The following is a 22613-nucleotide window of genomic DNA, read 5'->3' as shown; positions in this document are numbered from 1 at the left end:
GCCGTTGGTTCACCCTCCAATGGCCGCTGCGGCCGGCGTGCTGTGGCCGGCGCACCGCGCTGATCCGAAGCCAGGAGCCAGGTGCTTCTCCTGGTCTCCCATGGGGTGCAGGGCCCAAGCACTTGGGCCATCCTCCACTGCACTCCTGGGCCACAGCAGAGAGCTGGCCTGAAGAGGAGCAACTGGGACAGAATCTGGCGCCCTGACTGGGACTAGAACCTAGTGTGCCGGCTCTGCAGGCGGAGGATTAGCCTATTGAGCCATGGTGTCGGCCCCAATTAAGTGTTACTCTTCAGGGGCGCTGTATAGACTTGGCCCTGACTGGCCACTCACTCCTGGGAAGGCAGTCATTAAGCCTTCTGAAGCAGGAATAGTAGAGCAAGATACCACTGATGTCAACCAGAAGTTGTCTGGCAGATACTGCTAGAGCTGAAAGCTCCCATTCAAACCGTGGTTATGTGCACTATGCTCCCTCTCCCCAACAAAACCTAGGAAATGCTTCTTTGCAGGTGCCTTGGCACGTTTTCTCCAGAGGAGCTTCTGGGCTCCACTGTTGGAATAACAATGTCATCTGTGCTTTTCCCAATCTGATCCCACGAGACATGATGTGCACCCCAACATCTGGTGAATGTCAGGAGGTGCTGGGCACGGGGGAGCTTCTCGGTCGCATCTACCTATGCTCATTCTAAGGAGATCCAAACACCCCTCACCTGTTGGGGCTGTGGAACAAACGGAAGGACACCACCAAGGCAGTCACCATGGATGGTCAACACCTAGCTGCCAGGAAGAAGTCAGGGTGTCTGGCATCCAAGGGTGGAGGTGTTGGGGGGACAGAAGGGCCCAGAGAAGGGGGAAACTGGGGATCTTCTCTCAGTTTCCCTATAGCAGCCGGGACCGACCTCCCTCAGACAGGGCTGACTCTCCCTGGGCTGAATGAACCCTGAAAACACTGGCACAGTGACCCCTGAGTGTTTTGGCTCTGATTTCTATCTCTGGATGACTCTTCAGCTACTTATTTAATTCCCAGAAATCGATCAGAACAGCTTAGAATTACTTTAATAATCGTTTTAGAATCTGATTTTCCCTCTTGTCTTGTAGCTGATGTTCTTTGGACCAGGCATGGAGACGAGAGTCCCCAACCCCTGGCGGATGGGATTTGGGATTCTTTAGTATTAACCACACTGTTTTAAGTCTTGTGTGTGCGCATGCGATAGCAACATTCTGCTGCCTCCCCAGCTGAACTTGACCCAGAGCCCAAGTGTGTGAATAAAGCAAGATGCGGGAGCCTCAGCCAACAACCCGCTGAAGCCTCCATCAGATGGGGCCCTCGTCTTGCTTCCCTAAGGGGGGTCGAGGTATCTCACACAACCCTGCTTCTGTCATCAGAGCTGTGGCCACAGAAAGATCCACCCCCAACCCACCAGGAGGGGTCTGAGAGCCCAGCCCCCTCCCTATATTTCCAACCCAAGCCCAGCTGCAGAATGAGGCGCCACACCGGGTGAAGAGGGACATGGAACACTTTTTAATGTCAAGTCAGAGACAAGCCCTCCCTCCCCATCCCCCTTCCCTCTCTCCCTCATCACGTCCAGGACCCCTCCCGGAGGCCTCTCTGGTAGACTCCAGGGGAGGAAAGAAAAGGTTACCTAAAAACTGCATTTTCTCCTCTTCCATACACACTCACACAAAGGTGGGAAATTAAATAAAACAAACCAAGAGGATTAAATTCTCCAGCGGTCTGTCACGAAGCCATCGGATTCCCGTGGTGGGCGAAAGCACGTGGTTACCAACGGTGAGTTTGTTCAGCGGCTTGCTGCTTGTTAATGCCCGGGGCATGGTGGGGGAGCGAGGCCACCTGGGGCTCCGCCCCCAAGAGCCACACCTGCAAAGGTGCTGCGCCTGGTATTAGTTGTTGCTGCTGTTGCTTTTTCTTTTTTTTTTTTCTTTTTTTACTTTTTATAAATGTCTCTGACATGTGAATAACCCAAGAAAATCAAAAGGCAGGAGCAGATTACACAATTACCAGTAAACTCTATCATCTTGTAGAAGATCAACACACAGCTAACGCCATATACAGCATGCAGTAATGTCTGAGATAGGGCCCTGCTGGGAAATTAAACGGCTAGAACTCTAACAAAAAAAATATATGCATATATATACTGTATAATATATGTCATCAAAAGAAGCATTGCCAACGATGCCGAGACCCAGTGCGTTCCAGCCAGTATGTGGGTAGCGCCGTTCCGCCTGCGTTAAAGCCAGAACAACCAGGGATCTGTCGCGCTGGTGGGGATGTCCGTCAAGCCGGATGCGGTGTTTGGTGGCTGTGCCAAATCCTCACCAGGCGGTTAACGCCCGGTGCGTGGTCCACCCGTTGTAAACCCAGTTCAGAAACACACTACGCGTTTCGAATGCTTAACTAACATCCTTTCCTTCACCCCTTCCATTGGCGTGCATTCTTAGTTTCGCCTTGTTTGTGCACTAAGCTCTAGACTCATATCAGAAAATATAATTAATAAAATTAAGAATGAATCAGAATCCCTTATTATCCGTGATGTCCATGTAGTAAAATGAAAAACAAACAAACAAACGAACAAACAAAAAAAACGAAAAAGCGCCGTGGGTCGGTATCGTTTGTGACTGCTGGGTGTGGGCTGTTTGTTGCTGCTGTCAGGCTGTTTTGTTTTGTTTCCTTGCTTTCTTTTCCTTAGATCTCGCGTTCGGGCTCCCCGGGGTCCCGCGCTGTGTCCCTCTCTATCGGCGGCCTGGGTGGCTGCCTCCAGAATGTTCCACAGAGGGGGCGCTTCAGTGGGCAGACTGGCTGAGCCCTTGCCCACCCTGGCAGCAGGGAGGTCGCACAGCCCAGCTCGCGGGTGGGTCCAAGCCGGGTGTGCCTTCTTCCCGCGAGGGCAAAGAAAGAAAACTCGCTTGTACCTACAGATCCGCAAGGCAATTTGCAATTTCCTTTTTTTTTTTTTTAAACATTTGTGTTTCCCAAAGTTCCCCTCCCTCAAATTTCTGTCCCCTTAGGCTTGGATTCTCCGAATTTCATTTGATTCTATCTTAATTGTTGCTGTCGTGGTGCCGATGCTGTTGTACCGGTGGTGACCGTGGCGGCAGCTTTCCCCACTGGGGAGGTGGCACTCACATCAAAATTTCAGCAGCAGGTGCAAGACCAGGAGGGGAAGCAGCCAAGCGCAGCCTGCCCTCCGCGACGTCCCGTTGCTCACCTCGCTGATTGCGCCTGGGCCTGCAGAGAAAACACACAAGTTAGGAGCCCCTTGTGATAAGATGGAAGGAGACCCCCCCTCACCCTCACAGCCAGGGCTGCTGTCACTGGGCCTGGGCATCCCTCTAGGTGGAACCTTCGATGTTTCCAGTTCCAGAATAGCAATGAACTCCCTACGGCTTCCTCCCCATGGATGCACACTACACAATGGGAGGCCCTTCTTTGCAAGGAGAGAGGGTGAGGCTCAGGTTAAATGCTCTGGGGTCCTTTATTTATTTTGTTGTCACACGCTGAGGTCATGGCTCAGAGTAAAGTTCGAGAAGACGACGTCTGTTTAATACCCAACCAAGAGATTCAATCGAGTGAAACCCCCGTGTTGCTTGCAGCATCCCCACCCGCTTCTGAACACTGACTGCCTTCAGCATCTACATAACCCTCCAGCTGCTGCACCTGTTGTTAAGGAAAGGACCTGTTGGGTACAGCAATCTGTCTGCCGGCTGCTGCTGCTGCACTGGGCACAGAGAGCATCCTGTCAATCACTCTAGCACAAGGCAGGGCACTGGGGTTCTGCCTGGAGCGCTCGGCTGTTTCCCCATCTGGACAAGGTAACCACAGACTCAGCTCAAGTATCACATGCTGAAGAAAGGTCACTCGGGCCCACAGAGAGGAGACGAGATCAAGGGCAGAGCCGGGGACCCGTTGCTGTGAGCGGGTGTGGCTGGAGATGTATGTGGACTGCCCTGGTTTCTGCTGGTAGGTGGGTGATGGAGGGGGGCATACTTCCCTGCCAGGCACACATCAGCCAGTCCTGGAAACAGATGTTGAGATGGAGCCAAACAGAGAGGCTAGACAACTGCAGGGTGGGTACATCCCCCTAGCAGCTCCCTTATTGTTCTGAAACATACGCTTCCTGGCTACCTCCGCCCTGGTGGCCAGCAACCCTCCCAACAGATTCCTGAGCTGTACATAATTTTGATGCCCAGATGAGTTAGGCACCTAATGAACCGGACAGGAGACGTGCTCTGGCGTGCACTGCTACACTGAATCCAACGGAGGTGTTTCCAAGCTCCTGGCTTCATTAGGTCTGAGTCCTCATGGTTGGGGAATAAGGAACCAAGCCAGAGTCCGCTGGCCTGTTGCGGATGCACAGCTCTGCGACACTTCTGGCCAAAGCAGAGCAGAATCAAAACAAGCTCCTGGGTTCCATATGTGATCATCCCATCGAATCCTAGAGCTTGCAGTCCACAGGCTGTGGCCACATGATTTGATATCCTAATGAACCCTTTTGGATAAATCTCTGATTTGAGAGCAGTGGCTTAACAGTCCCGGTTTGAAAGGCAACAGGCCATCCAAGCTCAGCTGTCCCCACTACCTGGCCATCCAACCTCAGATGTCCCCGCTACCTGGCCATCCAACCTCAGATGTCCCCGCTACCTGGTGTGCGGTGATGCCAAGGTTACAGCTCTGCATGCCGAGAAGCCCTAGCGATGCCTGTCCTGCAAGGAGGCCAGCTCCTGGGCATCAAGGCAGCTGACACAAGAGCAGGCCTGTAAGGCAGTGGTGGGAACTTCTTGTCAATTAAAGAGGTGCCTGTCTTATGTGATTGTTCACTATCTGTCACTAATAGGCTGTAACTTCTAGTATCTACATCCCCCCATCCCCTAGTTATCATGGGAAACTGGATCCTGAACTCCCCAAAATCTGAGGATGCTCACATCCCTTATAAAAAACAGCATCATATTTTCACTTAACCCATGCATAACTTCCCCTATGCCTTTAATCTTCTCTAGATGATTGATAATACCTAATACAGTGAAATGCAAAATAAAGAGTTGCTAGACTATATTGCTTAGGGAATAATTACAAGAAAAAGCATCCACCCATATTCTTTACAGATGCAGTTTTTTCCCCTGAGCATTTTCTTTCTTTCTTTCTTTTTTATTAGGCAGAGTTAGACAGTGAAAGAGAGAGAGAGAGGCAGAGAGAAAGGTCTTCCTTCTGTTGGTTCACCCCCTAAATGGCCGCTATGGCCAGTGCTGTGCCGATCCAAAGCCAGGAGCCAAGTGCCTTTTCTGGTCTCCCACATGGGTGCAGGCGCCCAAGCATTTGGGCCATCCTCCACTGCCTTCCTGGGCCACAGTAGAAAGCTAGACTGGAAGAGGAGCAACCGGGACTAGAACCTGGCGCCCATATGGGATGCCGGCGCCTCAGGTGGAGGATTAACCAGGTGAGCCACAGCGCTGCTCCCTGAGCATTTTCTATAGACAGCTGGGTGAATCCGTGGGTGAGGAACCTGTGTGTACTGAGGCAGGACTATGATTTGCTCCTGCTCCATACATACTCACTCTGTTTTCTACACAGTGCCTTCTGTGGAGTCAAAGGAGAGAAGCTACATCCTGACGCCTTCCAGGGTGAGAGGTTGCATTTCTCTCCTTTGAGGGGTGCTCTGCCTCTGGGCCACTCCCATAAAGATCCTTGCTGTACCTGGGGGCTGAGGTCCAACAGATCTTTGTGGGAGCTGCACCCCAGGTTTCACTGGGCTGAATCATGGTCTCATTCTGTCTGCATGGGCGCCTGCTGTGTGGCATGATTTCAGGTATGTCTTGCACACCTGCTTGCCACCAATGCTCCTGGCAGGACACGCTGCTGTTAGCACTTGGCTCTTTAAAAGGTTGACCGACAAGTGGAATTAAAAGATAATGCACCTTGGGGCCAGCACTGTGATGTAACGGGTTAAGTTGCTGGTGCAATGCCAGCATCCCATATGGGTGCCAGTTCGAGTCCTGGCTGCTTCACTTCTGATCCAGCTCCCTATTAACTTGCCTGGGAAAAGCAGCAGAAGATGGCCCCTGCACCCACATGGGAAACCCAGAAGAAGTTCCAGGTTCCTGGCTTTAGTCTGGCCCAGTCCCAGCCATTGCAGCCTTCTGGGGAGTAAACCAGCAGATGAAAGAGTCCCCTCTCCCCCCTCTCTTTGCCTCTCTCTCTGTGTTTGTAACTCTGTCTTTCAAGTAAATAAAATCAATCTTTAAAAAAAGATAATGCACCTTTTCCATGAACTTTTTGAAGGCCCCTTGCACAACTTTGAAACCCAATCCCCATGCAATCCCTGAGCAACAGCCATTCTCTCCTTGCCAGCTCTGTGCACCTGCAGAAGAAGATGCCTGGGCATCAGAGAGGGGGACCCGTATCCTCCCCTTTACTCCTGCACTCCCTGCTTTCAGGGCTGACCTCCAGGGAGGAAACCCACACACAGCACAGAGCCCAGCAGGGGACTTTATTTCCAGGCTGGGTGTTCTGCAGCTCTGAGGCTGCTGTGACAGCCCCGGCATGTCACAATGGTGCCTCTACCAATGCTCACTCTTTGCTCAGTCTCTGCTGTGCCCCTGTGAGTTCCTTTGTGGGTCTGCTCCCTGCTGGGCAGCACCATAGACAGCCTGTAGAGATGAGTCCTGACCTCCTGTGTCAGTTGAAGGCCACCACTGCCAGCCAGGATATACCCTCCTGCTCTCATATTTACCCTGGACAAGCTCCTGGGGCCTCGATGCTGCACCTTCCCCCTTCTTTAGGCTTACAGAGGGGCTGGCACTGATAGTGCATGACCACACCCAACCTGCCCCTACCGTTTAACCCCCACACGTTCTCTACAAAACTGTTTCCTCTGCTCATCTGAGACACCTGACCTGGACCAACAGGGACGCAAAAAGAAAATGGGGCTGTGTCAGCTCGCCTTTCAGTCCCCCAGGATTTCACCAGTTGGCCCTGGCCACCTGCAGCCTTGACCCTCCCTAAGGTATTCCTTATGCTAATTCCAGAGAGACATTTCTATAATTCCAGATTTATCACGTACAAAGCTGTGCGTCCTGCAGCCTTAACAGAAGTCCCCAACTCCTTGGAAGAACTGCACTTTATTTCACCGTCTGCCTGTTGTCTGTCCCCTCAGCTTTTCTTCCTGCCATACCTTGTCCAGTGTAATGCAGGCACACGCATGCACACTCAGGCGGGCCCCCTCTAGCCGCATTTGCTTTCTTTTCCGCCTCGCACACTTTGCCTGAAATACTCTTCATCTAACTCATTCCTAGTCCCTCAGCTTCTGCTCTGATCTTCAGTCACCCCCTCCTCTTGGCAGCCTCCCTTGGCTGACTCCCACTTGTTCATGAAACTCCGCATACATCCTGATATTAAAATACTGACCGTCCGGTATTAGGCTTTTGTTTATTTGTGTAAGACCCACAATGGCAGCTGGTGTGTCTCATTGGCTAATGGCAGGCTCCAAGGAGCCTCCTGAGGGAGGAAGGGGTGTTGTGACTTATGCTCATGTCTACTTAGTACTCTTTAAGATTGTACTTGGAAAAAAAAAACAACTAAAAGAAACCCTTTTCCCTACCATTCCTTCTGTTCTCCCTCAATTTTCTTTTCCTAACATCCTTTCTTCCATTGTCTAATCCTGTCCAGTAAAAGCCACTGAGCATCCCTGTGGCTGAGCGAATGGTGACATCAAAGAGAGCCTTGAGTGGCATAGTGTCCATCACAGCATCCGCACGACCCCTGTAGGAGGCCAGGACTGTAGTCATCCTTTCTGATAGGTGCACACTCAACCTCAGAGAGTTTCCATGACTTTCCCTTGACTTCCGTCTCCAAAGCAATGCTCCTCCCACTGACTCGGAGCTGCCTCTTGGTAATGCTCACACATCCTCAAATAACACACTCAGGGAGAGTGAGGTCACTGAGCCTGCCCAACACGGGCACTGGCTCAAGTGAGAACCACAGATGTACAGCCCTGCCCCCAACCATCGCTGGAGGAATGCCATGTGGACCAGGGCTGTGGGAAGGCCTGGGGTCCAAGCAGACATGGCTCATGGCGTCCTGGGTCCAAGGCTCTCTCAGAGCCACTGTTGGCCTGAGTGACAGCTCAGCCCATCTGCCTGGTAACAGGGCCACCCAGATGAGGCCTCTGCTCTCCATTCAGTCAGGGCTCTACTCCCCATTGGATGCCTTTATTGCAGCTATCTCATTAGGGGGCTGTGGGAGGCCTAAAGAGACTAATTACCAGGACAGTTTGGGTTTCAGAGAACTGTGATGAGTGTCAATTATTCCTGGGAAACATCTGGCAGGAATGAAAGCCTCAAATAAGATGCAGTTTATTCGTAGCCAAGTGATTCACCCAAGAACCTCCCCCTTCCTCCCTTCTCCTCCTCCCTCCTGCCACTTCTCTTCTAGCGAGGAGAGAGAGAGAGAAAGAGAGAGAGAACAGGGCAGGTGAAGGCGGCATGCAAGACCAAGGTCAAAGAAGATCATGGCGTTAGAGCACGTGTGTGCAAGGCACAAGGCAGCCGTGGTACATAGGAGCCCAGTACAGGAGCCTCATTAGTGTCGCCAGCAAAGACACATTAGATTGTGAGAGTGGTCACTACCCAGGGAGCATTAGTCCAAACCGACACGGAGGCAGCTCATGCTCAGAGGATGGCTCCCTCTGGGCTGCTTCCTGGGGTTAGCTCAGGAAAGAAGACATCATGGAAGAAGCTGGAGACTTCTGTAAACCCCATCCCCGCCAAGGTGGTGACTACCTGGCCAACAAAGATACCAACCTTTCCAAGGGGTCAGGGCTGTAGTTGTCACTTCTAAAAGAAATTAGAAACAAGCCACTGTTAGGGTAGTAAGCAGTGGGAGGCACTCATGTTGACCTTGGATGGCTTAAGGAATGATCCAGCGGTTCTGCCCCGGGGCTCCTGCACTAGCCTTTGGCTATCTTGACCATAGTCCCCCTGTTTCATGACCCTTTTTGGCTCTGTGGGGCCGCCAGTTGTCATAACCACATGGATTGTGGGTTGAGGTAGGATATGGATGATGGTCAGATGTGACCAACAGACTGAAGCAGAAGCGATATCCGGCTGGTGTTGGCAGGAGAGCCAGATGCCCCAAGCCAAAGCTTCACACAACAGCATCCTTCCTTTGGTCATCAGACTAATTTGTTGAAGCATAAGGAGGACTTCTGTAACAGCAATCTGAAGGCAGGTGCCCATACTCTGCTTGAAATGTAGAAGTCTGGTTGGCATCTAGCTCATCTTCAGCAACACTGCTGAGTGAGCCTTCAAGGGGCAGAGGAGCCCAGAGCTTTGGTACCAGACTTCTCTCAATGAATCAGACAGGTAGAAGCTGGCCCCTTAGGGCAATCTGAGGCAGTAACAACCTCACCCATATGGCTATGGTTACACCTGCTGAGACCTCCCTGTAGAGATGTGAGGGTTGAGCGCCTGTCTAATGATGGCACTATGAAAGGTCCTCACATTACCAGCTTTTGAGCCGTTGGAACCATCCACAGAACCTCCCCATCTTTATCTGTTGTCTTGTTTGACCCCTAATCTGCTACTTCCCTCTTTGTCTAGGGGCCTCTGCAATTGTTTACCTGAGATACAGAGAGAATGGAAAATCACATTATGGGATACCCTGGTAATCTCTGTTCTCTGAGCCAATGTCCTCATATACAGAAAGAGAGACAAGGCGGCTAGGCCTGATCCTCCAAACAAGTGGAACACCTGCTCAAGCCAGCTGAAAATGCACCTGTTCATGGAAGCGCTCAATCTGTTCTTGCAAGGCACCTGGCAGATGATATCCTTTGCACTGAGGTGGACTTCAGCTACTTTGGGGAGCCACCTTGAAGATATAAAGATGTCAGGGGTGATCTATGATCTAGTGTTTTGTGACTGAGAGAAGATCTGATATAAAGTCAGGATGGTGGAGAAGCCAGGAGTACTGGTGCCAAGATGGTGGTGCACACGGCAAGGATGGTCCTTGGGAGTACTGTGATCCCTTGAGAGCAGCCCAGATGCAAAGGAGGAGATATTCCATGAATCACTGTATTCAAATACCATGGGTTGATGAGTCTCCATGTGCAAACTGGAGAGAGGAAGGACAGACTGAAGGAAGACTTGTAGGGACATAGCGGTCATACAAACCACAGGCAGGACAAATATAGGGTATATTTGGGGTGAACTCTACAGAGGGCTGGGGGAGCTGTTTCAGATTGTACTGGAGCAAGCACACAGGCAAGGGGCTCCCGCTGGCATCTGGGACCATCCAAAAGAGGAATACATTGAAAGCTCAAGTTTCTGCTCTAGATACTAGAATTGATTTCCTACAAAATAAAGATCTCCAAATAACTTCAGTTAATGTATCCCTATCGGCTGCTTTTTTCCCACCTCTAAATCTTCAACACACACTCCTTGGAAGAAAGTCAACTCTCTTCGGTGTCTACACAGGTAAGGGACAATTTGATCTAACTCCGACCTTAACTAGAACACACCCTGAACTTGTCCAGGTGGCAGCAGTTCCACCCTTCCAATTCAATAGTGGGCCCTGCTCTCACTTAGATCCCACCGCAGGAAGATGGAAAATGTAACCAAGAAAGTCTTTATATTTACTCTGAAATTGTCATGGTGCACGGCAGCCCACCCTCTCTGCTGTGACGTAGAAGGGCTGGCACTGTGGTGGAGCAGGTAAAGCCGCCGCCTGCAGGGCCGGCATCCCATATGGGTGCCAGTTCAAGTTCTGGCTGCTCCACTTCCAACCCAGCTCTCTGCTGATGCATTCTGGAAAAGCAGGGGAAGATGTTCCAAGTCCTTGGGCCCCTGCATCCACAAGGGAGACCCAGAAGAAGCTCCAGGCTCCTGGTTTCATATGGGTCCAGCTCCGGCTGCTGTTGCCATTTGAGGAAAGAACCAGCAGATGGCAGACCTCCCCCCCCCCCCCGCCCCCGCCTCTGCTCTCTCTACAACTCTGCCTTTCAAATAAATCTAAAAAAGAAGAGGTGTAGAAATGCCCACTCTGTTCTCTACGTCAGCTTGCTAAGCTGTGGCCCAGCACATGTTGGCTCTGGATTCCAGAAGGAGCAGCTTTGTTGGAGCTCCCCAGCCAGTGCTAGCCTGCAGCCCAGCTTTCAGTGACATCGTGGCTATCACGAAAATGAACAGTGCCTGAAAACCTAAGCTTGCATTTCCTCATCAGGGCCTTGACTGCAGTTGATCTCTTTGATGTATTAGGAAGCCAGGCAGAGTGGCAAGAAATCAAAAGAAACAAGGAAGAAATAGGGGAGGGAAGGAGGGAGAGCGGGAGGAAGGAAGAAAAAGAATGAATGAGAGAAGGTGGGAGGGAGGCAGGCAGGCAGGGGAATAAAACAATGGAAAAAAGACACTTGCTCCATCCGAAATTTCCAAGACAAGACTCAGTGTTTGTGCTCAGTTCATAAAGTGATTTCTTTTTTTGCCAGCAATGCCAATACTTGAAGTGGAATCCAAGTAAGCCCCAGACTGGTTTTGGATAAAAGAGGCAGAGGGCACTGATTTCACGTGAGGATGGGTGTACAAACTTTCTAGAAAGACGGTGAGGGATTTTTTTTCTTCTCTACTGGCAGTTTCTGTTGTTTAGACACACAGGTGCCACAGGAATGCTTACTGCCGGATGGGTTGGCCCACTTATCTTTAATCCTCTGCAGGGAACAACTGATCGCCTCTTCCACTGCAGTCTTTCTTCCTGACATGCCAGGCTTACTTCTTTAATGAAGTGGTTTGATGGTCACTGTGAGCCTCCCAGGCATTAATCTGCCCAACGTTGCCAGCCCACTGATGCCATCAAGTCAGCTGTCACACCTAGGAGACGAAGCACCAAGGACAGGAGGCTGGGAAATGGGCAGCTGGGGAGGCTGAGCCAGCAGCATGGACCCGTGCTCCCTTGCCTGTGCAAAGGAACAGTGGCATCCCCCAGAGTCTATTTATCTCTGCAGGAGTGCAGCAACCACCAAACGGTAATACTACAAGGTGACATGCAATCTGTTGTGTCTGCAAAAAAGGGAGCCGAGGAGAAAATTCCAAGGAAGATGGAAATTCTCTCATCAAAAGCCTGTAGTCTACCCAGATATTGGGCAACAAAATAGCTCTGGACTTCTCTTCCAGCCAAGGGTCCCCTGTCATAGAAATCCATGCATTCGAATAAATCTCCGCTGGTATTTCTCAGATAAGTGTGACTTGGGGGAATCACTAAGAAAGTAGGAAGCTCTCTCTTCTACCAGAGATGAGCAAAGAGGGGGTCATGGTGGTGAGGGGTGGAGACAAAGGAGACAGGCGAGGGAGGTCATTGTGCTCAGTTGCATGTGCTGTGTAAAGGGAGCTGCCAGCAACATTGAGCACCACGTGAACCCAACTGTTGAACATTCCACCTGTCCATCTGCAAGATCAACTTCCTTCCTGACCCTTTCCCTCTCACCCAACAAGATGGCCGCTGGGGTGGTGGCTGGGCACCCGCAGAGAATCACAGTAAAGCTGGCACAGTTTACCCCAAAACTGATCAGGTCACAGAATCAGGGAAGCAGGCAGGCTAGCTTTGTCTCAGAGAGGAGCAGCGGAGCCTGACACATCTCCCATGCTCGGCACCAGGTAAAACGATCTGTGTGTTGTTGGCTTTGATGTGCGATAATGTTCCCACCATCACTTCTATATACCTTCATCTAAACACCAGCTTGTTAGAAACCGAGACTGGAGTTTTAAAAGCTCCTATTCCATTTGTGAATGAAGATCTGAGCAGCCAGAAGTGGCTTAGGAAGCCCTGAAAGCTGATCTGTGGCGTCGTCTCTTCTGGCTGGTCTCTCCCACTTTGCTTTTACCACCAAGTCAGTGGCTTCTCCAATGCTCTGCCTCAGATCTGAGAAGCTGTGTCACACAGGGGCTCAATAAACATAGCTTGAGTCCTAAGTCGAATCTGATACTTGCGCTGACTTCACTTTCCTCTTCTAATTCATTGTTTCATTTTCTTGTTCCTAGCTCATCGCCATGGTACTATGCATCACTGCAGTGAATAATACGTCCTTGACTCTTTTCATGATAAAACTATTTTTCCTCATCTGTCAAACTGCTTCCCCTAGAATTTATTTCTCTGTATCGCCTCCTCCACCTCCCAGGTCGGTTGTATCCCCGGTGATCGTTTGCACAGCCAGAATGTGAATGGAGCAAAAGGAGAGCAGGATGGATCTGGGGTCAGGTGGGAAGAGGGAGGTCAGGGACAGGGTGGCGGATGGGAAAAGCCACTCCCTCCATGGCCTAGACAGTGGCCTTACTGCTGGGCTACTGCACCAAAACACGCCAGACCATTTGCAAAGCCTTTGAAATAGGCATTCGCTGTTGAAAGGTAGAACGACTCTGTAAGGTGGATAAGGCAGAACAACAGGAAGTTGGGTCTAAACAAGGTCCAGTGACTTGCCTGAGAACAAAGAACGATTACACAACCGGCTCTGAGCTAGAAACGTGGTGGTGACCCCTCTAGATCTTTGTTTGCTGGCCCCCACCATGCGGCGGCACTGCACCTGCCTTCCCTTCGCTGGGAACCTGTGTGAGAGCCAGTGCTGCCTTTGATGGGATATTTAAATGAGCAAGTCTGCCACGTCTGATCCTATTGCTGAGGTGCGCTGACAGAATTCTTGCTATGAAAACCGCACCAGTGGTTGGGGATGTCTTCCTGCGGACCCAGATACACTTTCAACCTTCTGCCTTCACGCTGATCTGTGTTCTTGGCGACTCCCATGCTGCTCCACTTTCCTTCTTCCTTTCCAGCCCTCCGGGATGGGGTGGGGGGTGGGGAAAGGGTGATCAGAGAAGAGGAAGCTAGCCTCAGGAAGTTTCACCAGCAGCTCCTAGGAAGCTCCCCCACTGTCTTCTAAGAACATTAGGGATAGTGGCCTCGGGTAATGCACAGTCAGGGACAGGGAGGCAGGAACAGGAGCTGGGGACAGGAGGGAGGGGACACAAAACATAAAGCAAGGGGATACTGACCTTGCAACAAAGTTGAGCTTGTAGGCTCATTTAGTTCTAAACCAGGTGAGGGACATACAGGAGAGAAAAATGAAAACAAACACATATATTATATACAGTAGCTATATATTTGTCATATATAGTTTGTATACTGCACTTCACAAACGTCTCTGGAGGGATGGATAAATAAAGCAAGACACAAACGTCAAAGGCGGTAGGTAGGACCAGGTGGGGCAGACGGAACACTGACATGCTGCAGGTTTCCCAGCTTGTACGGGATGGCTGGGAAGGGAAGGAGCTGGCCGCTCAGTGCATTGTCCAGCGTGGGTGGACTCATGCCTTGCTGTGCTGAGCCAGGGGACTCAGGTGATGGCAAAAGACCCAAGCCTCTTTCGGGATGAGATTCTCTCCCACATTCCCACCTGTGTTGTGTTGCCATGGGAGATCAAGGTCAAGGAACTCTGATCTCACAGAACCATGGTAGGACCACAGACTCCCCAGACACACTGAGGTGCAGGAGTGTGGGAGCAGAGCCATGGGAGCCTCCCACAAGCTCTGCAGACCTAGAGACTGGGAGCCCAGAGCCTTGTGGCTTCAACATGGGGAGGCTCAGCCTGTTTCCACTTGGCTTCAGGACCCAGGAGAGCAGTCCTCTGCATCAGGAGACTCACTTTCCAATAACTAGGTCATGTGGAGAGTGCACGCAGTTCATGCAAAGCTGGTGACAAAAAGACGCTTTGGCCAGTTCACTGCAAGGCTACAGGAGAATGTGCTTCATCACGGAGGGTTCAGATTCACATCTGGGATATGCTGCTTTCCAAGGGGCATTGGTCTGCCTGAGGGCTTTTAATGAGAACAGCATAGGGTACCCCCTAGCAGACTCCTGCTTGTCCAAAGGCCTCCTAGGTGCTGAGCCTCAGTAAAGAGCTTAGGAGCCACAGCAGTGTCCATGTCAGGCTTGGCCAGAGACAAGGGCTTGAAAACACGCATCACAGACATTTGTGGAGTTTCTCTGTCTCCACGGCACTATGACACCCATGTGGTCTCCCCAGTGGGGCTCAGAAGTGGAACTGGTGTCTGACTGGCTGAATTCGAGCACACCGAATCCTTGATCTACCTCTTGGCAACTGAGCAGCTGAAGGCGCTGAGACGACCTGACTTAAAGAACTGTACCACCCCCCCGGGGGGGCGGGGCAGCGCTGCGGCATAGCGGGTAAAGCCTGCAGTGCCAGCATCCTATATGGATGCCAGTTAGAGTCCTGGAGGCTCCACTTCTGAGCCAGCTCTCTACTATGGCCTGGGAAAGCAGTGAAACATGGCCCAAGTGCTTGGGCCCCTGCACACACATGGGAGACCTAGAAGAGGCTCCTAGTTCCTGGCTTCGGATTGGCTCAGCTCCGGCCATTGCGGCCAATTGGAGAGTGAACCAGCAGATAGAAGACCTCTCTCTCTCTCTCTTCCTCCCTCTCTCTCTCTCTCTCCCTCTCTCCCTCTCTACCTCTCCTTCTCTCCTGTGTAACTCTGACTTCCAAATAAATAAACAAATCTTTTAAAAAAATCAAGCAAAGAAAAAGCATTCAGTTCAATTAAAACAACAACAACAACAACCTGTTAACCTTTAAAAAAAATTAAGAACTGCCTACTCTCCAATGGGCTCCATTCTTCACTTGATCCAGTCTTTCTAAACTGACTTGAGCACATATCACTGCTCTCTACACAGTCCCGGACTCCATAATGCTGGCAGTAGTAGCCACGACTCAAGGATACGCAGCATGGATGGGATGCTGGCAATATGGGGTGGGAGAGGGAGCAACAGGAAGTTGAAGTTCCAATGGTCACCCAGGGCAAGGGCTCTTGAGAAAAGAGCACATTTCTCACTCATGCTTCATTGCTTTTTTGGATTATGAGTGCTAGCAATTTCACTCCTACAAAGCAAGTTTGCTCCACTTCCCCACTCTCATCTTGAGATGGTTTACGAGAGAGGGGCTCAGACAGTTGTGATCAAGCCAAAGGCAAACCCACACCACGCATGGACATCGGAAGAGAGACCAGTTAAAGGAGGAGGAAGACTGTTTCCTGGATTGAGGGCTGGAAAGTGAGGGAGAGTCTGGGCGTTGCAAGGCAAGGGAGGGGACCTCTCCTTTCCAACCCTGAGGCCCTGTGTTCACACAGACAGACAGCTGCCAAAAAGCCAAGACAGCATGACAAATGGGAAGGAGGCTTACGACGAAGCCTGTGTGAGGGATGCCAGATAGATCAACTCGTCTCATCACAGCTCCACCCCTTCCCAGCCTCCCGGATAAAGCTGGGCAGAAGGCAGGGAGGGTGTGACATGGAATCAGAGACAGCAGGAATGGGCAGCACGGGGCTGTGATTCGGAGCAGGCTGTGCACACTGCCACCAAGGGCATGCAGCAGGGACAGGGGACAGGGCAGGCCCCTGAGGCTGTGGGACTGTCTGAGAGTTCTCAGGGGAAAAAAAGGAATTTACGCACTTGACAGTTATCTGCCAAAAACCTCCTCTTTCGCTCCCTACCAACTCAACAGTGGACTTTAACACTGGGTTTGGGGGAACCGATTTGAAAAAATCCCAAGCTCCCTGAATGTTCCGGGGATGAAGGGCTCTGCCCAAAAGGCAACCAAAAATTAATCCTGTGGCCCACAGAGAGTGTGTGCATCCATCAGTGGCTGCAAGCCAAATCCTGCCTGGTGACAGACAGGAAGGCAGGCTCACTGCTACGTCGCTACTCTACTCAGCAAGCAAGACACCAAGGTCAACCTGCTTCTTTTGTCAACACAACTGCCAGATATGTGGTGATGAAGTCAGAGAAGTTAGCCTGGTCCCCATCGTCCTTCAGTCCATTGCTGTTGAATGGTGACCATGTGATAGTATGTCCAGATGGTGGCTTGGATGGACAGATGTCCTAACCCAGCCAACAGCATCCTTTTGACCTGGGGAACCTGGGAAATGCTCCTTTTCTATTACTTCTCCATCTGAAGCCAATGCCATCAGGACCCAAGCCCTCTGATTCTACGCTGATGAACCTGATTTGGTTTCTCTTACATCCCAACGGCTGGATAAAGTTTCAGAAGAGGGAGTGCTTTCTACGAACCCCGTGAGTGGAGTACTGCAATAGCAAATGTCCCTCCCTGGGCTCTTGACGGTTCTATTCAATTATAAATGCCAAGTCATGTTAGGAGACATCACTGAGGAAAATGACAGAAAACGCTTTGTTATCCCAGAGTCCTTTTCTCCCGCTGTAGGACTGCGAGAGAGAAACCTCAACCTTCCGTTTTCATTTGCATTCCTTCATATCCTAGTTTCTTCTGTTTTCCTCTCCCCCCTGCTCCTTCCCCACATCCCTGCCTCACTCACCTCTGATAGCCACCCCGTGCTGGAGCTCCCTGAAGCTCCTCCCCTCCTCCAACCCTTCCCTCCCCACCCCGCCCCCATTTACACCCTTCCCCTTTCAGTGCCCGGCTCAGGGCACAGTCTCACCAAATAGCGTGATGCTGGCATTGGTGTGGCCCAACTTATTGGAGGCCACGCATGTGTAGTTCCCATAGTCGTGTTCAGAGACATTGAAGAAGATGAGCTTGGACAGGAAGGGTCTGTTTTCCACTTTGACCCCCTTCTTGCCTTCCATCAGTCTGAGACAAACAAGAGACACAAAGGAGAAAGAGGAGATGGTGATGCTTTTCCCCCAGGAAGAAGACAGACTCTCAGGCTAACGACGAAACTGCCCCCTCCTCACATACCATCTCCACTCTTTGTTCCAGTGAATGCCACCGGACAGTGACCCATACACTTGTATTTCTCTAGTTCTGTGTGTACATCTCAGGAAGCTCTTCTCAGTACACCTTATCTCCCTCTCCTCACATCCAAGTTCTCTGCGAGCAGGTGCAGCCACTTATCCCCGTGTTGGGAGGCTGTCATCCATACCACATCACGCACACCATGCCAGCTGGGTGACATCCAGAGCAATAGTATGCATGCAACAGGTGCTGAAGGGCGATGACTTGTTTGATGCTGATGAGGGTGGTAATGAAGATGGTGATGGTGACGATGGTGACAACAATGAAACTAATTAAAAAAAAAAAACTCAAGCTTCAAAAACAAGAGAAATCCTGCACAATTGGCAGGAAAGATGTTTTTCAAGCACCTGGGTCATAAAATGTCTTCTTAAGCACTCAAGGCATTATACAGATAATATTTTATTATTTTTTTTTTGTCTGTGAAGAGGAGAATATAATCAGAGATCATTTTCACATCAGGGGACTCTGAAGGGCTTCTGCCAGAGTGTGTCGAAAGGGGATGAGCTTGGGAGAGACAGCACAGTAAGATACAGCCCTGTGGGGCCAGGCCAGTCTCCTGAGCGATCCGTTATGATGGCCCGATATGCCACAGGGTCATCCCAGAGCTGGGTTTTCTTACTGCCCCTTGGAGTTCATTACTGGGCAGACATAAAGGGAGGAGGCTGCCCTAGGCTTAGGAGTCAGCATGAGCGTTTCCTCTAGCTTAGGAGGCCCTCAGCAGGCATTCCCAATACAGTCGTGAGTCTGTACAGAAATTCAGGACCAGCTTTACTCCTTTTGCAAACGCTGAGATGTCTTCTTTAAGCTCATGGGTTACAAGCAACCTTTGTATTCCTTGCTTAGTAGCTTGTTGTGTGGTTCAGGACAGAGAAACACTGAAGGGACAAGAAACCCTTCTGAATGAAGAGTGTTGGGGAACAGGGACACAAAACTAAGTTGGCTGTTTAGGGCCTGGTTGGAGTAGGACTTGCAACAAGTACCAATGTCAGGTGGATATAGACCAGAGCAGGCATCAAACCAAGACAGGCAGCGCTCAAGGCTGGCATAGGGGGCAGCTGCTGTGTCATTGCCTGAAGGTGTCACTTATGGATATTACAGAAGATTCTCTCCACTCCCCCTCTCCAAGTTTATGGTATAACCTTGACCAGAAGACACTGTTCTCACTCAGTAGATGTTGTTGGAGGGACTTGCCTTGCTTCTCTGGTTATCGTTGTCTTTCAAAAGTGGGGGATCGTGAACTGGGTCCAGGGGCTTCATTAGAAGGCCAGCACTGCATGAAGCGTCTGGCTGTGTGACCAGAGGCCATTTTTATATGTCTGGCCTGTTATGTAGACACTGATCCTCCAGGGGGCGCTGTCCAAAGAAAGCTCTGTACGCCACCCATTGGGGCGGGGAGCTTCTGCAGTGAGCCCAGAGCCTCCACGATCGATCCGTTTTGTCATTTTGACACCACTCCTGGGACAAGGAGTGAGGGAGGAGGCCTTCACACCTGAACCAGGCTGTGGAGGAGATTTCAGCTCTGCACTGGGGACTTACCCAAAGCATGCTCTCTACTTGAAAGCTCTGAAATGCCTTCTGCTAAAGACACTGTGGGCTGGCCACCTGCACCCCCAGCCCCAGGGCTGACACATTTCCCCTTTCCCGGGGCAGACACCTGCTGCCCACGCATGGGCTTTAGCTCTCCATGGAGCTGTAGGGTTTCTGTGGCTCATGTTCCTGTTGGCTGCCCTTATTAAGCACAGTGTTCCATTCGCTCGTGTTTTGATGGATAACTCACACAGTGAGAGGTACTGCTACGTGGCCAAACAGCCTCTATCCTAAATTTTGAGAAAGCTGCCCACCCCATGACACAGACTCATCTCACTGGAGAACAGGAGATAGGGCAGGGCCAGCCTTTCCCGGGCAGCCGGGATATGCCCACTGACCACCTGCTTGACCAACTCAATTCAGTGGGAAGGAAAGAGAAGGAGAGGCTACCAGGAGAGTTCAGACCATGAAGGGGCGAAGCTGCCTGTGCCCGGGCCTCTGAGGACAGTCACAGGCAGGCTTTCTGCTTCTCCCAGAGGCTGCTCCTGGGTGACAGAGTAGGAGGCTGCTCCTCCGAGCACCACACCTGCCGTGGGAAGGGGCGGGCTCTTCCTTCTCCTCTCCATTGTGCACATTTGCTCTATTTCCCCCATGTGTGCTGAGGTCTTATTTTCTTCTATTCAGACACAGTTTTCCATAACATACATTTTCCCTGAAATTTCTGAAGACCCTTCTTATACGTAGATTAAAAAAAAATTTGGCATCCAAATACGATTTATCTTTTAATTCCCCTTCCACGAACTTTCTGAAGCACCCTTGACTTCTGTTTCTGCTTTTCTCCTGCACAGAACTAGAACAGCAGGAGGCAGCTGGAGAGTTTTCACTGGGACTCAGACAACGGAAGGTTCTGGAACTGGCCCTGCAGCTCAATTGTTTTTCTGTTTTGCTTTCTGTTGTGTAATTCTGGACATTAATGCCTCAGTTCCCCTCTTAGCACAAAAAGAAGGGATGGTTGTGGGGAGTGCTTCAGGGTTTTTAAGGCAGGTAATCACGTTTGCTTATTGGAAAAAAACTATCTGCTTGATTCAGAATTCTTGGCAGGAAGAAGGAAAGTCAACTTTCTGAGGACTTCTCCTTCCTTATTTCTCTTTAAAGATTTATTTATTTGGAAGGCAGAGTGACACCCAGAGAGTGAGAGACCTAGAGATCTTCCATCCAAGGGTTCACTTCCCAAATGGCAGCAATGGCTGGGGCTGGGCCAGGCGGAAGTCAGGAGCCAGGAACTCCATCTGGGTCTCCTATGTGGGTGGCAGGGGCCCGAGGACTTGGGACATTGCCTACTGCTTTCCCAGCTGCATTAGCAGGGAGCTGGATCAGAAGCAGAGCAGCTGGGAATCAAACCGGCGCTCTGATCTAGGACACAGCACTGCAAGCTGGGGCCTAGCCCGCTGAGTCCAACGCAGGCCCCGTTTCTCATTTCTCTGTGAGTTTGTTTCTCCTTTCTCCCCTTTTGTTAATTCCTTCTATAAAATGGGCTAGATGCATGCAACACACCTCGCTAGAAGCTACGAGAATATGTCCTTTAAAACTGAAAAAGCCCAATACGCTGCTCTTCCTTGTGGAAGGGTTGTGATGAGGCACAGTGATCCGTGAATCGGCGACTTGGTTCGCCTGTGGATTCAGAGGCTGAAAGAGCTCTGGTGACTACAGCAGGAAAGGAAACCGAGCTCCGGAGATGTTCTGCGCAGGGTGGGCTACACTTGGCTCCCTCCGGCCTGGCACTGCCCGCTCTGGGCTCCTTCTCAGAAGCAGCCCCTGGGCTGGTTTCCGTTCCCTGCGTCTCCACCTTCCTCCCTGCTTCCTCCTCCCAGAATTGTTTTTGCATGGCCTGCACCACACCACCCTTTTCCTGAGAATGTTCCGAACACAGACAGCTCCCCCCGCACTGCTTTGGTGCTCATCCACCTTAAAATAGCTCTTTGATCGTGATAATTGCCATGTTGCTGGCTGAGCCATGCTGCTGACCCCTGCGGTGACATGACATGTGAGAACTCTTCGAAAGGCAGTGACTCAAGCAAGCACCCTGATGGAGGCCCCAACAACGGGAAGGAAGGGGAGAGTCCTCTCTCTCTCCTCCTGCTGGGGAGGGAGAACTTGGCCACAAAGGAAGGACTAAGTCAGGTCATGGACTCTGACAAGGCCCCACCATGCAATGCACCTGCAACCAAAGTGGAGACCTGCCGGCCACACGACTAGTGACCCTCCCCGTACAACCCCCGAACACCGTAATCCCAGCCTGAGAATGTGTTTAACATCGCTCCAGGCAGACCCCATCATTTGCTCTTGTTCTAAAAATTTGTGGGCCCTGCAATCTTTTGTGACTTTGCTGACCTGATTAAAAAAACCAAAAAGAACAGAACGAAAAACAACCCCCTCCCCCAAACCCTAAGTGTTACCTTACAGGTCTCCTTGGGGGATGTCTGAGCATTAACTCTGCACAAGAACATTAAAATCCCTGCTGAAATCCATTGCTGTCAAGAAAAAAAGTGTTTGCATACTGTTTCACTCCAAGATGGAGGACAAATTCACAAAAAGATTTTGCAGGGTTCATTGGAGACCGTCAGGAACCAGGAACTAATGGTAAAGCACTCTTCTTCTGGGAGGGTGAGGGCAGGGGGTAGAGGGGAGGGGGGCGTTACCTTTTGTCGTCCTTGTACCACTGGAACTCGGCAGAGGGAACTGCTGAGGCTTCACACTGCAGTGTCCCCTTCTGTCCCACGGGGACGCCTGTCCCCTTAGCTTCTGATATGTATGGTGGGTCTGCAGAGAGAAGAAGTCCTACAGCATTTACCATGCCTTTGAAAGCGAGGAAGGCTGGTTCATTCATGGATTTTTTTTTCACACCCTGTTCTACCTTGGCTTCCTTGCACTGTCAAACTGCTATCCAAATCGTGCCAGGGAATGAAAGCACTTCTAACGCTGATCTAAGAAAAGGCTCGATCTTCAGAGCATACATCGCTTCTCTTCTCCACTATACCAAGACAGAATGACCAGGTATTCAGGTCTACTTCCTGTTTAGATTTCTTAGCTTCCATAGGGTAATGCCAATCCAGCAGCCCTACACCCTGCACATTGACCTTTAATCAGCTTTATAGAATGTCTTCCTTGCCTAAACATACAACCTCAGCCTATGCAGTTCCCATCAAAAGCTCAGTTGCAAGAAGCAATAGTCATGGAGCTCTGCCTGGA

General features: G+C 50.9%; 1 protein-coding gene across 4 annotated transcripts in view; it reads right to left on the bottom strand.

Annotated features, from left to right (window-relative positions):
* Positions 1–3146: 3146 nt before the first annotated feature.
* Positions 3147–22613, bottom strand: part of NTM (neurotrimin) — a 478601-nt gene continuing 459134 nt past the window's right edge. The window contains exons 5-9 of one of the 4 annotated variants that reach the window (XM_062198470.1): positions 22064–22184; positions 17521–17672; positions 14044–14079; positions 8815–8847; positions 3147–3247 (exon numbers count right to left, since the gene is read on the bottom strand). In XM_062198470.1, the coding sequence (XP_062054454.1) occupies positions 3147–3247; positions 8815–8847; positions 14044–14079; positions 17521–17672; positions 22064–22184 (443 nt within the window). The remainder of the gene's footprint in view (positions 3248–8814; positions 8848–14043; positions 14080–17520; positions 17673–22063; positions 22185–22613) is intronic. The other 3 variants (XM_062198471.1, XM_062198472.1, XM_062198473.1) reach the window with 3 other exon arrangements.

The sequence above is a fragment of the Lepus europaeus genome, chromosome 7 (genome assembly GCF_033115175.1).
Source record: "Lepus europaeus isolate LE1 chromosome 7, mLepTim1.pri, whole genome shotgun sequence".
Taxonomy (NCBI): Eukaryota; Metazoa; Chordata; class Mammalia; order Lagomorpha; family Leporidae; genus Lepus; species Lepus europaeus.
The sequence above is the reverse complement of the archived record's forward strand: the minus strand, read 5'-3'. Positions and strand labels throughout refer to the sequence as shown.